The 17,634-nt window shown below is 32.0% G+C and overlaps 1 protein-coding gene across 1 annotated transcript in view; it reads left to right on the top strand.

Annotated features, from left to right (window-relative positions):
* Positions 1-17,634, top strand: part of LOC145278041 (uncharacterized) — a 75,148-nt gene that overhangs the window by 47,102 nt on the left and 10,412 nt on the right. Inside the window, exons 2-3 of the mRNA XM_080130263.1 lie at positions 7,223-7,389; positions 14,759-14,936. Of these exons, the coding sequence (XP_079986389.1) occupies positions 7,223-7,389; positions 14,759-14,936 (345 nt within the window). The remainder of the gene's footprint in view (positions 1-7,222; positions 7,390-14,758; positions 14,937-17,634) is intronic.

The following is a 17,634-nucleotide window of genomic DNA, read 5'->3' as shown; positions in this document are numbered from 1 at the left end:
ACAAATTTTTACAGTGGTTTCAAGCAGAAAATATATCAGGAAGTCACATCACGTGGTAGTAAAAAAAAAAAATTTGTTTTTTAGTTTGAATACCACGTGATGTGACATCGTGATAAATTTTGTGCTTGAAACTCCTGTAAAATTTTCATTAACGACTAAACTTTTGTATAAGCAATATCGTCTCGAAAGATCTCTAGTTACCTGTAACTGGCTGATCGAAACATGCCCATGAATGTGTAGCGACATATTAATATTTATGTAAAACAAATAAAAAGTATATATATATATATATATATATATATATATATATATATATATATATATGTGTGTGTGTGTGTGTGTGTGTGTGAGTGTGTGTGTGTGTTATGTAAAACAAATAAAAAGTATATATATGTGTGTGTGTGTGTGTGTGTGTGTGTTATGTAAAACAAATAAAAAGTATATATATATATATATATATATATATATATATATATATATATGCGTGTGTGTGTGTGTGTGTGTGTGTGTGTGTGTGTGTGTGTGTGTGTGGTAACGAATAGGCTCCTATATGGTTGACTATTTTAAAAAACTGATTAGATATAATGATAGAAGATGTATCGAGGATCAGAAATGGGTATGTTTGATCTGGCAAAAAATTGTGGGGTCTACGTTCGCGCCTGGCCCCCAAAGTATGGAAATAAAAAAATGAAAAAAACGTTTACAAGGGTTTTTGATATAGATGTACATAAGAATACTTTGATAAGTATGTTTCAACTTAAATAGGGATAGTATAATAAAATTCTGGGGTCTGCGTTCGCGCCTGTACTCCATGGAAATATCGCACAAACTTTAACAAAGACTTTTCATATCTATTTGCGTAAGTATACTTTGATAATTATGTTTCAATTTGAAGAAATATGGTATAATAAAATTATTGGGTGTTCGTTCGCTCCTGACCTCTATAGAATGTAAATATGTCACAAAGTTTAACAAGGGTTTTTTAAAAGGGGTGAGGGTCCACAATAACACCTTAACTTTAATCTTAATTCATGTTAGCTTTTATTTATTTTTTGGAGTGGAATCATATTGTGTCGAATAAATTCACCTCATAAATTCACGTTCTTATTAAAGTGAAAGCAAAAAAAAAAAAGAAAAAAAGTCGGAACTTTAGACAATTCTCGACACAAATTTTGCATAACTCTGTTTTTTCCTTCTTCACTTGCACGTGGCACTCTTTCGAAAATAAGTAAATAGATAAATAATAAAAAAATAAGCACTTTACTTGTCATCATGTCAAAAGAAGGAAAAAATCCTGCTCAGGTGCTTGCGTGTCTTTTTAAAAACATTTACATAACCTTTTTATTTTTATTCATATATCTGTTTAAGTTTTTTTTTGTCAGTGTACTAGAAAGAATTCAGTTGATTACAACCCTTTTTGCGTGTTCTTTCTATTACAATAGTACAACCCTGAATCTGATGGCGCAATACTACACCGTTTAGTACTGTAAAACTGAAATGAAGCTGTTCTGCTTGAAAAGGGCGCAATTTTCTTCTTATTCATATTTATATCGATTCTTTGCTTTAAAAAACTAAAGTAATTACGTGTTTACTTTTTAATATCCCATTTTCCTGTTTCGGATTATTTTACTAAAGTAAGTAAAGCTTCATTATTTTTCAAAACTATTTTTGTTTCTTTGTTTTTCGATATTTCGTCGATATTATTTAGTAAGGGTGTTTAGCAGAAAAGCCAACAGACGACTACCCGAAAAAATAAATATGTAAGAAATAAAAGTTACCATAGTCAATAAAAGTTCAGTTCATGTTTTTTTTTGTTTTGAAATAGTTTTTAATGCTCTTTACTTGAAATAATTTCAGCGAACCGAAATTAAAACGAAATTTGAGGCGATAACTACTTAAATGAATTTATATATAAACTACACTTGCCATAATCGAATATTCCTTAAGCACAAAATAATGGAAAACATTAAAATATGTTTATAAATATTCCTTACGTTGATGGAACTCTCTTAAATTGTTAACACAGAATGCTCAGGTGCCCCTCCTTCAAATTGAAAACGGGGCTCTCCATTTCAAAGTCGCTGCCATTTTGATTTTTTTTAAACCTGTTCGTGAATTAAAAATTAAAAAAAATTTTTTTACAAACTACTTAAAAATACAAACCAATGAACTTTTCTATCATAAAAGTAACTTTTATTGACTATGGTAACATTTATTTCTTGTATATTTATATTATTATATATATAACATTTTCTCTTTGTAAGGAAACATCATTTTGTTGGTCACTCTTGGCTACGAATGGAAACAAAGTTGATATAAAAAAATATATTTTCGCGAAAATTATCTTTACTTTCATCATATATTGCTTAGGCTAAAATTTTTGAGTATCAAAACCTATCTCTTTACAACCGCCTCCTTTTCACAACCTATCATACTTTCATCACTCACAGTCCATTTTCTGTAGGCTGTTTTTAAACCCAGTCAACGACGGGTACTTCTGCTAGTATATATATATATATATATATATATATATATATATATATATATATATATATATATATATATAAATCGTTATTTAAAAACTATACACGAAAATGTTTTTATTTTAATAAAATGCTTAATAATAGTTTTGTAAAACATAGAAACGTGTACATTGTTCCTGTGCTCAATTTACTTGTGATACGTCTATTCAGTTGTTGTATATATACATATAATAAAATATTAAAATAAATTTTTATATAGTTTAAAAGGTTATAAAAAAAGCTTTCAAGACTATATATATAGTGCCGGCAAAAAGAAAGTCCGCACCTGCAATTTAAAAAAACAAAAACTGCAAATTTAAGCTAAATTTAATGTAACTATTTAAACAACCTATACCTCATTTGATTCGCCTTTTATTTCTCTATAATTTTACCTGTTCATATTTGACTTTTAATTGAAATATTCTAGTGTTCACATCAATTTAAAAAAAATAACTTCAAATTGAAGAGACAAAAAGAAAGTCCGTAGCAACAAATTCGCTTAAAACCAGCTTAAATTATCGCCTGAAATCAGTTTAAAATATCTGCCAACAGGCAACAAAGCATCTCTAATCGTAATTGTTATTGTTCCAGGTTATACAACGTGACATGTAGTCTATATGCCACAACTTTCTCTTAGTAATCGTCAGGAGCTTATTAATCTCCACCTTTCTGGTTTATCCAATCGAGAAATCGGCCGCAGATTGAAATGTGATGAGAAAACAACACGAAAGATTGTGCATGAGTACAAAACACCGGCAGTGTTCGCGATGCCCCTAAATCTGGTTGTACTAGAGTTACCTCTAACAGAGAAGACAATGCTATCAAGATCCGCAGCCTAAGAAACAGATTTGAAACGGCTCCCCAAATCCAACAACAGTACAATCTTGTTAAAAGTGCTCTCTTTCTACCGTCAAGAACAGATTCAAGGAATTTAATTTGCGAGGATATGTTGCAAGACACAAGCCAATGATTTCTGTAAAGAACAGAAAGCGCCGTCTGAACTCCGTCAGATGCAATGAAGATCAAGACTCTTCATATTGGTCAAAAGTGCTTATTAGCGACAAAAGCAAGTTCAATAGGGCAGGCAGTGATGATAGGCAGTACGTCCGTCGGAGGAAAGACGAAGAATTTAATCCTAGATGTTCAGTTTCAACGCTACAAGGTGGTGGAGGTTCAGTTTTGGTGTGGGGCATTGTTAGTACTAATGGCCCAGGACATATAGTTCGTTTGCAAGGTCGAATTAATTCGACCACGTACATTAATATGTTGACTGAACATTTTCTACCCTACTTTGGTCGGGATTTGGATGATAATCCCATCTTCATGCAGGATAATGCTCCCATTCACACAGCTGGCAATGTCAAGAGATTCCTGGAAGAGCATGATATTCCGTGTTTGGATTGGCCTGCACAATCTCTAGACTTCAATCCTATCGAAAACGTCTGGCATTACATCAAGCAACAGTTACACAATGATAAAATTTCAAATTTGGAAAAAATTTGGATAAAAATTAAAGAAAAGTGGGATGACCTCTCCACAGAGTATTGCTGCAGTCTAATTCAAGGAATTCCCCAAAGATTGCAGGCTGTCAAATTGCAGAAGAGTTATGCTACTAAATATTAGCTAGTTCATTGTGTTCCTGTTGTATTTGTGTTGCATTAAAGTCCTAAAGTAACATTTAAATAACAATTTTCCATTGTGCCGACTTTCTTTTTGCTTCCTCAATTTGAAGTTATTTTTTAAATTGACGTGAACACTAGAATATTTCAATTAAAAGTCAAATATGAACAGGTAAAATTATAGAAGAATAAAAAGCCAATCAAATGAGGTATAGTTTGTTTAAACAATTACATTAAATTTAGCTTAAATTTGCAGTTTTTAAAAAAATTACAAGACTTTCTTTTTGTCGCCTGTGTATATTGTTCACACGTAATAAAAAAAAATTGATAAAAATACAAATAATCTTTAAACTAATCAACGTGTCAGCTGTACACGGTTAAGTGGAGCAATTATGTATGTACATATATATATGTATGTATATATATATGTATGTATATATATATATATATATATATATATATATATATATATATGTATATATATGTCAGGTCATGTCATATGCTACTGGTACCATGTAACCCAGTACTACCTGCCTCATGGTCGGGTCACCGGCGACTAAACTGGTTCCCCCACCAGACTTGTTTGGTGAGGAGGGCGGCTAGTCTCCCTGAAGGATTAAAAACAAGACCTTCCAAAGGGCGAATGAACTCTTTTTTCTGGGTCAACGGCCAACTAGCACCGTGTATATTTGTGTTTGTGTATATGTGTATTGGGGTGGAGAGGGCTCCCGTAAGCCGTGGTGAAGGCAACCTTTCTAGGAGAAGCAAATCTCTGATTTAAAAAACCATAAAGCGGAAGACCAGTACCCGCATTAAGCTGGTATGCAGTTTAATTTGTTGCTGGCTATCTTGCTCTTGCTTGTTGCTGGATCTCAACATTTTGTAACCGAGAGAGAGACTTAGCTGTCGTACAAAGCTAAGACTCTGTAACATCATCTTTGTATAGATACTCCCTCAGGAATTTGGGCTCATGAATTTTAAATGTCTGAGTGAGTGGCACTCGTCTGACAAGACGTTGCAATCATCATATATATATGTATGTATATATATATATATGTATGTATTATGTATATATATATATATATTTCTGTAGAAATATATTTTTCTATTTATATATCAATCCTTATATAAGAAGCTCAATGTGATTACAGAGCAATGTATAGAATAAATCACAAAAATTTATATTCGAAAGTTCATGATGTTGACCATCTTATAATTTATTCCTTTAAATCAGTTGATTTATACGATTCTTGACAGTATCTGTTTCGTAGCGCAAAATGAATCAATTATTATATCAATTAGTGAATCTATTATGCCCTTAACTCATCAGTAGAAATAGCAACAATCAATCCGTCCAAAGGAATTGAAATGTGATTTGACATGGTGAAAATCCGAAAATTGGAAGAGAAGCTGTAGTTACCTTTTTATTTTTCCATTACGCCATATTGAATTTTGAATAATTGTGTATATATAAATATATATATATATATATATATATATATATATATATATATATATATATATATTAGTAATTGGACAATTTCAATATTTTTCTTGATTCCAATACAATTACCGAGTCCGTACTAAATTACCGATTCCAATACAATTACCGATTCTGATTCCGATTCTTTATAAATTTCTAAATATTTAACTATAAGTTTTTTTTTTCGATTATCGTAAAAACACATCTGAAATGGGTATATATCTTCTCAAATATAAAAAAACGCTTCGATTTTAGTTTTACTGGTAGTTTAAAGTCAATAAATATTTTACTATCAGCGGTGGAAGATTTCGTTTTAAGCTCAAATAAAAATTTCGTTTTCAAATCAAATAAAAGAAGATTATTAAAGGAATTGTTTTTGGCATTGGAAAATAGGCACAAATTTTTCCGATTCTGATAACGCCGACAGTTCCGATTCTCCCGATTCACGATTTTCATTAATCGTCCCAACACTAATATATATATATATATATATATATATATATATATATATATATATATATATATATATATATATATATATATGTATGAATAAAAAATCAATACGAAAAATATATAAATGTTTATATTTTTTCTGTATTTATTTCCTGTGTGTTGACGTGTAGAAATACAAAAAGTCTTTTGAAAAAAAAACAAAACAAGAATGTTTCCTTCAAAAGCACATAATTTCGACCGATCCTTTGATCTTCCTCAGTGTGAATGATAGAAAACATAAGTGAGCGGGCAGGGTTAGCAGCGGGGGAGGGGCACGGGTATAGCCATTAAGGTAAAGATCTATTTGAATATGACCCTTCCAGCATTTTCGACTTGGAATGGTCAGCAACTTGTGTGGCCTCTATTCAAAACTAAGTCTATATATTTTGTTTACGGAAAGTTTTTAGATGAGACAAGTCATGGGTACCGTCGGTTTCAAACCCGATAATAATGACCGTTTTGAAACCGACGGTACCAATGACTTGTCTCATTTTAAAACTTCCTGCAAACAAAATATAAGATAGAAATACGCTCTTACTTTCGGATTTTCCCTATAATTGAGCACTCTGCTGGATTTCTTTTTCAAAAATAAAAAGCATATATATATATATATATATATATATATATATATATATATATATATATATGTGTGTGTGTGTGTGTGTGTGTGTGTGTGTGTGTGTGAAACTGTCTCTCATCTAAACTAAAATATAATTGTATTCAATTTAAACAATTTAAAAATTCTTTTGAAATCGAATAACTTCTATTTATTACTTTTTAACAGATTCCTTATTATTAACTTTTAGGTTTCCCATTATCGATTTTTTTTTCAATATATTTTTCATTGTGAACTTTTATAAGGTTTCGCCTGATGGGTGTTTTCATATAGGTTTTTCAGTATAGTTTATTGTTGCTTATTATGAATATTTTTTATAGAATTTTCGTTATGGATTTTACATTGTTTTCTCATTATGGATTTTAAAGGTTGTGTGTGTTTTTTTTTTAATTTTTATATTATAGTTTATGAAAAGATTTATCATTTAATTTGACACAAAATCTCCATTATAGTAATTCCTTCTATTATATTTTTGATATATTTTTTGTAGATTGCGTCGAGCTGACCGTCACTCCGACGAAAGTTGCTTGTTGTGGTAAGGAGAAAGTGAGAATGTTCTGTAATGACCAACGATTTGCTGACCGAATTTATTCCATCATATTCACCCGAGATGACAAAGAAGTTTTGAAAATTACACCGCCAAGGAATGCCGAATGGGTACGTAAAACATTGGCAACAGCTCTACCTCCCCACACACCTCAGCTAGGGAGTTTTTTCCTCGGCGCTAAAGCCAACATAGTCTAGGCCATTATTGAAATGACATTTTTCTTGTTGACTGCGGTTGTTGTGTTGTCCAATTCTAGGGGGTCGTCCGACCTCTCAGGATTTGCCTTTTCACCCTTTGAGAAGAGAGTAGTTTATTGCTAATTACCTGAGGCGCCTTTACAGGGGAATACCAATTGGGCAATCCAGGCATTTTTGTGGGGTCAGCATTCTCTTCCTTCAAGGCGTTGGCTATTCAAATCCCATTTTCTTACCCTTGTGTCACATCAACATGCAGTGGGAGGAAGATAAATATACAACTCTACACCCCCTAATTGGCTAATTCGAACAAATATATTCGTTTGGAGGGACATGTCAGTTAACTGGCCCAACACTGCCCTGGTATGATCATATTGTCGAGTGGAAGGCTTAGAGTATAATAATAATTTGAAATAGGATTTTAAAAAATAATTTAAATTTTTCCCTTACTTTATCTCAATATTTCAATAAATAATTCCATTTATTTGTCAAAGTTTAGGTGATAAACATACGCACAAAAGCACACAGTATCTTGTGTAATAATTTGATTAATTCATTTATCCATTAAAATTATAATTGTTTTAAACGGACAACTCTATTAAGTACACTTTGCACACAACACGCCAATAAATCTCTATATATAAAGTAGTAGCGTGCGTGTGTGTTTCTGTAACTCTCCTACAGCCCACATCACTGGACTGATCATGATCAAACCTGGGGTGATGATGGTCCCCCACCAAGGGATGGTGCGCACCATTTTTCAAGGGTAAGGTCAAAGATTAAGGTCATAGCCTATGTATACATACTCTCCTACAGACCACGTCACTGGCCGATAATGACCAAACCTGACATGATGGTCTCCGACCTAGGGATGGTTCACACCATTTTTAAGGTCAAAATCAAAGGTTACGGTCATATTTGGTGCAGATCTTCATAAACTCCCCATCTAGAGATGATGCTCACCAAGTCGGGGTATCTTTGCTATATCTTTGATAAAAGTGCGTTCGTAATACTAAACAAATGTTATGATTCTTTGTAATTGTTTCAATTTTTATGTAACAATATAAGTGTCAACTTTGATATAATCTATTTGCTTTAAAGGTCATGGTTGAATTTCAGTCACTTCAGGAGGTAGTTAAAAAATGTTAAACACGCAATAGTTGCTCTTACAACATCCACTTACTGCAAGGGTGCCCGCCAAGCGGGTAGCTGGGCGCATAGCAAATCCCGTGCTAGTTTGTCATGAAGACTAAGGATGTCTTGACATCTGTAGAAGACTAGGATATAAATACCCTAACTCGCTACAAGAAAAAAATAATGAAACGAATTGAATGAAGGAAACAAAGAACTCAAATGCTGGAATAAAATAAACATGTCGTTTATTTTCTGTTGAGAAATGAAAGTCTTGGGTGTACACGTGTTCATTCAGCTGTTGACGACTACGCGCGTGGAAGGAAAGGGGAATGCAATAGAGAAACGCGAAGTGGCAAGCCGGCCTGTAGAAAGAGAGGGTTAAGCTCAACAGAGAGTCGCACACATGTCTGTGTTGATGGCCCAAAGCGAAGGGGAAATAGAGTGAGAATGTCAATCCAGTTCATGGAGAGAGAAAGCGTATAAAGTGTACGTAGTCTGTTGGCTTTTTGTCCCACATAGTAGCAAGTGGTGTGAGGTACGCGCGTGCGCGCGCATGCCGAAAAGGCACGCTGTCGGTCTGTAGACCGTCCAGCTAGAAAGCTGGTCTGAAAAAGGGGAAGCTACTTGTTGCTCTTGCTTTTATAGGTGTTTCTTCTGGTCTTTTGCGCATGTGTGGATTTCCTTTGAAAGGGGAAGTGACGTTGTCCTTGTGTGCGTACGTGTGCGCGTGTTTTTGTGTGAGACTAGAAAAGGCTCGCGCACATCACTCACTAAGATCTTTGTTAGAAACCCTTCGGTCATCTATTTAAAATTGTATACAAATACTGTATTTTAAGTAGTAGTGAAAGCTGAAAAAAAAAAAAAAAGAATGCGACTGTCGAGTTGTAATTAACAATTCGCCAAAACTCGAATCTCTTTAATCGAATAACTCGACACAAACGACGCCAAACCTTTTCTGTCGCTGAACACACGATCGTTAAACACACCGTCGGTTTTTAAAGCAGGGAAAGATTTATTTCAAGAAAGTGAGAGGGTCATATTAAATATTTATTTACAAACATGATAAAATCAAATCTATAAATAATAATAAAAAAAATACATAGCTTTATTTTAATAAACAAGCGAAGCAAGAAAATAATAATAAAACAGTGCAGAAATCATGTTCCTATTAAACGCAGGGCCAGTTTTAAAAGGGGCACTCTAGATTAGGACAAAAATAAAAATTACCTCAGTCTAGAAGAATTTCTCTTTTTTTACTTTTAATTTGGAAGAAAAGTTTTGCGTATTTGCATTGACAAAGTTCAAAACCGGCTTCGAAACCGAATAGGTGATGCCGTTTTTTCTCTTCCCTGCAACCTCTTTCACACAGAAGAGACGTTGCTTGCATGTCATTACTCTATAGTTAGTTTCATGGAAAATGCTCGTCTGAGCTCCAATCTATGGTCCGTCCCATTTACTAAACTTTCACAAAAAAAAACACTCGTCTAGTTAAAATCACTATAAATAATTTCACCCACTCTCTATCAGTGCCTAAATCTAAACGTGGATTCCATGAACAAAGCTTCTTTCCTAGAACTGCCCGACTATGGAACTCTGTTCCGCTAGATTGCTTTCCAGCTGACTACAATATGGCTGTCTTCAAGCCCATGTGAACAAGTTCTTGTTGCGTAACGCTGTCCACGGACCAACACACGTTGTACGCAGTTTCAGTCGCAAAGAATAAGAAAACTTCAACTCGCTTGTTCTTTGTAGCAATAAGATTTATTTCCTTATTGGCACAGCCGTGACGTCACCCACGCGATCTAGAACATTCTCCACATCTCTCACGAGATCTCGTCTCCCCCATGATCGTGCTCTTTCTCTTTTTATAGTCCTTTTTTTCACACTGGTGACGTCATTTTTGCATGCATTTACACCCGCGCTATGTTACAGTTGAACCGTCCCCTTAAATAATAAAATTATACCAAATTTCCACCACTAACGATTATTACGCTATTGTTCTAATAACTACAGTCCACTCATTGACCCTTATCCTCGAGTAACCTTCGGGCCTTGATAAGTAATAACTCCTGTGTAAAAAAAAAAAAAAAAAAAAAAAAACTATCAAGTTTAATGGCAACGCTACAAATGTACGTATTAAAAAATACAATTTTTTTTATAAGTACCGTTTATTGTATGCACATTTTTTTAATTAAACAAAAATATTTGTAAACAAACTGTTTGGAAATAAAAACTCTTTCTAAAAGAGTGAAAAGTTTTTTCTTTAATAAAAATATGTTTGGTTTTGTTTATGGTTTAACGCAACCGGAAGTAACATGCGATGTTTATGAAAAAGTGCGCCTTTGGTCGGCATTTATTTTGGGGTTCTTGCAACATATATGATCTCATTACCGTGAACATGAAATAGAGGAATAATTTTGTCTATACTATTTCAGACTATAGTACCCCATAAAATATTCCATATAAGGAAAAGAGAGAACTTGAATGCCTATTAGACAATATCCTCAAGTGTCTAAGGTCTCTCTGTACAGGGGTTTGTCAGAACAACTTGGCATGATGATACTTTTCCCTAGAAGTAAACCATGACCACATATTCAAAATCACATAGTATTCACTGTTACACTGTTTTAGTTGGCGCAATTACCCCAAAGTACAGTAGTAGTAGTAGTAGTAGTGACAGTAGTAGTAGTTCTTACTATTACCATGTATAGGCAAATACGCGTAAATGCTACCATCTTAATATTTACCTATCCTTTATCTTTCCTTCGTGTTTGAACAAAAAGTTGTCACACTCAGCTTCCAGCAACAACAGCAACAGCAACTGTCCGTATGTGGACGCCTGTGAAGAGGCTTGATAAATGTTGTTGGTTAAATAATTAGTGTAAACTCCGACCAAATATTTCAAATCGGGTAGTATTCGCAAACCAAATAAATCTCCTCGGTATAGATAACTGGTTTTTATGAGGAATGGTGAACTTTCTGTAAGTGATGCTACCTCAAGTAAGATAACGAAGCTGGATACTCCACTAGACTAGATTAATTTTTATCCTGGAATCCAGTAAAATCAAGAGACCGCAAGAAAGATATACTATAACATATTTAATTGGTCAATTGGGGAGAGGAAAATGATGTTCTCAACTTCATTATTTGAGATGTAGATGCAGTTAAATGGTCTGGTAAACAGTAATAAATAAATAAATAAAATAAAATAAATAAATAAATAAAAAGTTCAGCTAGAATTCGTCACTGTCAACTTTCTCTCTCCCCGCCACCTCTGCCAAGAGGCATTTTATTAGAAAACTGATTCTATTCCATTTGCATATATGTGCAATGGACGATGAGATCTCGTGATATTCCACGAGACTACACCTTATAAATCCATGGCTGCCATCTTTAATCTCTCTCTCTCTCTCTCTCTCTCTCTCTCTCTCAGATCCCATCTGAAGGTAAGCCGTGCAGTCACATAATGCACACACACGTGGGCGCTTTCTTCTTTGTTTATTACATTCAACTCTACAGTAAAGGAGAACTTTATTGGAATATTTGAATATCTATGTATCTTATATAGAGATCAAGTGTTAGCTATAGGAAGAGGTCCTTTGATTTCTGAGCCCTTCGACTGGAGTAAAATGAAGCACACACACATACAAGTAAAACCTCGAACCAAGGTAGATAAATCTTTATTGGAGAGGGGGGGCATTTTAAAAACGTTCCTAAAATGAAACAAAAGTAAAATCATACAATAATCGATTCTTCTTCGTAATTCTAGCGAAATTTGAAAATTAAAATATTGAATTTCAAATGAAACGAACGGTGTTTACTGAACTGTCATGTCACAGTAATGAACATATCCAAAAATTTTGAAAAACGATAAGGTTAACAATTAATTAATTATAACATAGTTTTTTTTAAGACAATTAGCGAAAATTGAGTTTTGCAAAAATAAAAAGAAACGGGAGAGTTCGAATCGTAACAAAAGGGAGGTAGATCTTTTCTAAAAACTTGAAAATGGTTGGCCAATTTAATAAAACTTAATTTCCGCTAATTTTCTTTTGAAAAATAGTTACATTAATGATTCATTTTCTACCTCATCGTTTTTCGTAATTTTTGGATATTTTCATTATTACATGACAATTCGGTAGATACCATGGGTTTCACTTGAAATATAATATTTAAATTTTCGAATTTCGCTACAATAACAAAGAAGAACCCAATAATCTTCAGTAGTATCATTTCCGTCCAGACAGCGAAGTACGTAATCGCAATTATTAACAAGTTATTCTTTCTGATCTACTTTCCGTTATAATGCAACACCTCACATATAAATATACCAGCAAGGCTACCAAGCAAAAAAAAAAACAAAAAAAAAACAGAAGAGATTTATCTCTACCTCTCTGAATCCGTTTTTCTCTCTTTCTTCCTTCCACGTTTTTCCACGTTCATCTCCTCCACCCCCCTCTTTCACCTTCCTCTAACCAATTCCTCTCTCTTGCTATAACTGAATTATTGAAAAATAGTAAAAATAATATTCGTCTTCACTTCTCTTTATATCATAGATAATATTAGAAATGACCGAATACATGAGTGGACAACGGGGGGGAGGGGTTAAGTCCTTCTCTCTCGTTTTCTTCTTCGTCTTCTTCTTCTTTTTCATGGGACTCAATCTAAAACTGTTGCTCTGACAAGGGGTCCACCTCTTGGGGCAGGTTTTCATTATTGTAAATGCATTTTCTAAATTTAATTCGTTATCAAAACATCGGTCACGGGGAAGGATCTTTTGCAGATAATTCAATTATCAATATCTCTGTGGGTGTGCGTGGTCAGCTCTGACAAGCAATTCATCACGACTTCATTCCTTAACAGGACTTAGCCCAGTTGACCAACCTTTCCAAGAATTTTTTTTTTTTTTTAATTTTAAATATTATTTATCTGGCGTAACACCGATCAAGAATATGCAAACTTTAGGTGTTTGTTTTATTTTTATTTATATATATATATATATATATATATATATATATATATATATATATATATATATATATATATATATATATATATATATATATATATATATATATATATATATATATATATATATATATATATATATATATATATATATATATATATATATATATATATATATATATATATATATATATATATATATATATATATATATATATATATATATATATATATATATATATATATATATATATATATATATATATATATATATATATATATATATATATATATATATATATATATATATATATATATATATATATATATATATATATATATATATATATATATATATATATATATATATATATATATATATATATATATATATATATATATATATATATATATATATATATATATATATATATATATATATATATATATATATATATATATATATATATATATATATATATATATATATATATATATATATATATATATATATATATATATATATATATATATATATATATATATATATATATATATATATATATATATATATATATATATATATATATATATATATATATATATATATATATATATATATATATATATATATATATATATATATATATATATATATATATATATATATATATATATATATATATATATATATATATATATATAAAAAACAAACACCTAAAGTTTGCATATTCTTGATCGGTGTTACGCCAGATATATATATATATATATATATATATATATATATATATATATATATATATATAACTTTTAGCTGGTCATACGCGCACTAAACAACTACCCTTTATATAATTGACTGGCAGAGCTACCTGGCATTACCCGAGACAGAAGTATAACAATTTTATTAAAACTTCTTTCTCTTTACCCCTCCTTCCCCCGGCTTCTATCCTCTCTCTTGATATATGTTTTAAATTTTATATATATTATTCATCCCGGGCAATATTGATCAAGAATAAACTTTGTGGGTGTTTGTTTTGTATTTTTTACTTTTAAATACACACATACACACACAAATAATTACTCTTAATATAATAGATTCCCTCTTCCGTATTAATTAAGTCATTTCATATAGGTACAGCTAGAGAAGATTACTCCAAAATAATCTTTTTTTCTCTTTCCATAGATTGATAAAACGATGGCGAAACGAGCCTATGTGATCAACACCAATATTTACCGCGGAAACCAACACGCCACTGTCTTCTTAACCACGCCCCGCGGATGGGACGCCGGTCTCTGGAAATGTGTTATAAACAAATATCCACAGGCAGAAATCTCGAATGGCGTTATGCTGAAAATCAGTGGTAAGAAAAAAAAAAAAAAAAGTTCATTTTTAATTTTCGTTCCTTTATCATCGTTTTCTATGGGACCGGCACCAACTAAACAACGAGAAAAATACATCACTTCTATTCAAATACTACACCCGTTTTTTTTTTTTTTTTTTTTTCTTCTTCTTCTTCTTATTATTATTTTTTTATTTATTTTTTTTTTTCAGATACGTGTAAAATTAATGGCCTACCCCCAAAATGTAAAATATTTTCGACACTCCCTTCAATTAAAAAATTCATCAAATTTCAAAAAGTAAACCAATTTGAATGAAATTTTCAGTATTTATTACATAAACACACGGAATTTAATGAACCCGTTGCTATTTTTAAGATATTAGCGAACATATAATATTTAATGTAAACATAAACATCTTTACTAAAGTTATATTTCTAACTACTAAAAATGCATGAATTTAGTTTTTGCTTTTTACAAAAATAAGGTATCATAGATATTAACAATTAAAACATATTAAAAAAATATTTCTTATATACTATGGAATTACATCTTATTATTATTTTCATACACTACAATATTATTATTAAATCGAAAATTATTTATTCAATATTTTCACCGAAAAGAAATATAATTGAAAAAAAATTGTATGATTTTAATAACAGTTTCCAGAAAATATTTTAATGTAATATTCTAACATTTTCCTTGTAGCATAAACGTGTAACAATCAGCGTATTTTTTTTTTTATAATCTTGAAACTAAAAAACTGAAATATGACGTTATGCTGAAAATCAGTGGTACGAAAAAAAGAAAAAAAAATGAAAGTTAAAAGTTAATGTTTAGTTTTCGTTTCATTATATTCTTTTCCGATGGCGTTTGTACCGACAAAACAACTAGAAAAAAAACATCGCTTCTATTCAAATACTTATTTTTTCAGCCATTTTAAACGCATTGTCGCATCTCTATTAGAGCCGTTTTGTTGGTCAATTTTTCACGTTTAAGTTCATTTTGGTACTTATCCAATGTGCAAACACGCACAATCTTCGAACGATAACAAACACTCACCTCGACGCTGTTTCCATAGTATTCTTCTTTTTCATCTTCTCTTCTGCCGTGTCGTCGTCTCTTCCATTGGTGGTTGCTGGGGGAGTGTGCATAGGTTGACAAGTATAAAAAAAATAAAACAACTCAAAACGCGGAGAAAAAAAAGACGCTAACACATTGTGTATGCCAGTTGCATTGTATGTGTATAGTGTGTGTGTGTGTTTTGCGTTTTGTGTGCATTGTGTATTTGTGTGTATGTTTGTGTGTTGTGAGTGTATGTTGTGTGTGCATGTTGTGTGTGCATTTTGTGTGTGTTGTATGTGTGTTCTGTGTGTATTGTGTGTTGTGCGTGTGAATTCAATCCATAATTCTCAACAACACACTGTTGTCTCAAGTTATCGTTAATAATCACAAATACAGATTCTGCAAATCCATGAGTGGCCAACAGGTTTTTAATTTCTTCCCTCTCTTCTTCATGGAAATCAATCCATCACTGTTACTCTGACAAGAGGGGATTCCTACCCCTTGAGACGAGTTTTCATAATTGCAAATGCATTTTCTAATTTTGCGCTAAACACAATTCTTCTTTGTTTAATTCGTTATCAAAACTTCGGCCACTGGAAAGGATCTTTTTGTCAAATAATTCAGTTACCAACCATCGCTGTGGGTGTGTCTTACTTAGAACGTACGTAGGTCTCATTCCTGATTTTGCTATGATTCTTAATCATAGCAACAATTTACAACATCTCGAATCTATATGATGGGATTTCATTTGGTTTTCTTGTGGTGGGTCCACCCTACCATAATGAACTCTTCAACTTATAAAGATTGGTAGAATATGTCTCCGGCGTTAGTACAAAGGTCATTCTCAAATAATGTGCACTTGGTAGTCGGACTGACGTATAACCACACTGTTTATTTACTTTACTCTTCAGTATATTTTGTTTCCACTAAAATATCGAGTTGTGGTCTCCTCTCGGACATTTACGTGGCCACAACAGGTCTATAAAGGTTTTGATTTAAAATGATTTTTCTTTAGTTCGTAAAGCTTCAGTTTAAAATAAATATTTATTTACTCTGTCATAAACTTATAGTTAACGTTCAACAGTCGTCTACTAACCGCCAACAAGACACTTACCAACATTAAATTGTCATCTATCAACTGTACCAGTGCTGAAAGATGACTTACCAACGTTAAATGATCATCTATTAACGGTAGCAATGTTGAAGGATGACTTAATAACGTTAAATGATCATTTACCAACGGTACCAATGTTGAAGTATCACCTATCAACGTTAAATGGTCATCTATCAATGCTGAACGATCACTTACCAACGTTAAATGGTCATCTACCAATGTTGAAGGATCACTTACCAACGTTAAATGGTCATCTACCAATGTTGAACGATCACTTACCAACGTTAAATGGTCATCTACCAATGTTGAACGATCACTTACCAACGTTAAATGGTCATCTACCAATGTTGAACGATCACTTACCAACGTTAAATGGTCATCTACCAATGTTGAACGATCACTTACCAACGTTAAATGGTCATCTAGCAACGGTACCAACGTTAAAGTGTCACCTATCAACGTTAAATGGTTATCTACCAACATTAAGCGATCATCTACTAACGCCAACTAGTCATCTATAAGTGTTAAAAATCATCTTC

This window comes from Euprymna scolopes, chromosome 6 (assembly GCF_053919585.1).
Source record: "Euprymna scolopes isolate OS-2025 chromosome 6, ASM5391958v1, whole genome shotgun sequence".
NCBI lineage: Eukaryota > Metazoa > Mollusca > Cephalopoda > Sepiida > Sepiolidae > Euprymna > Euprymna scolopes.
Note: the sequence above shows the minus strand (reverse complement) of the source record. Positions and strands in the feature narration are given on the sequence as shown.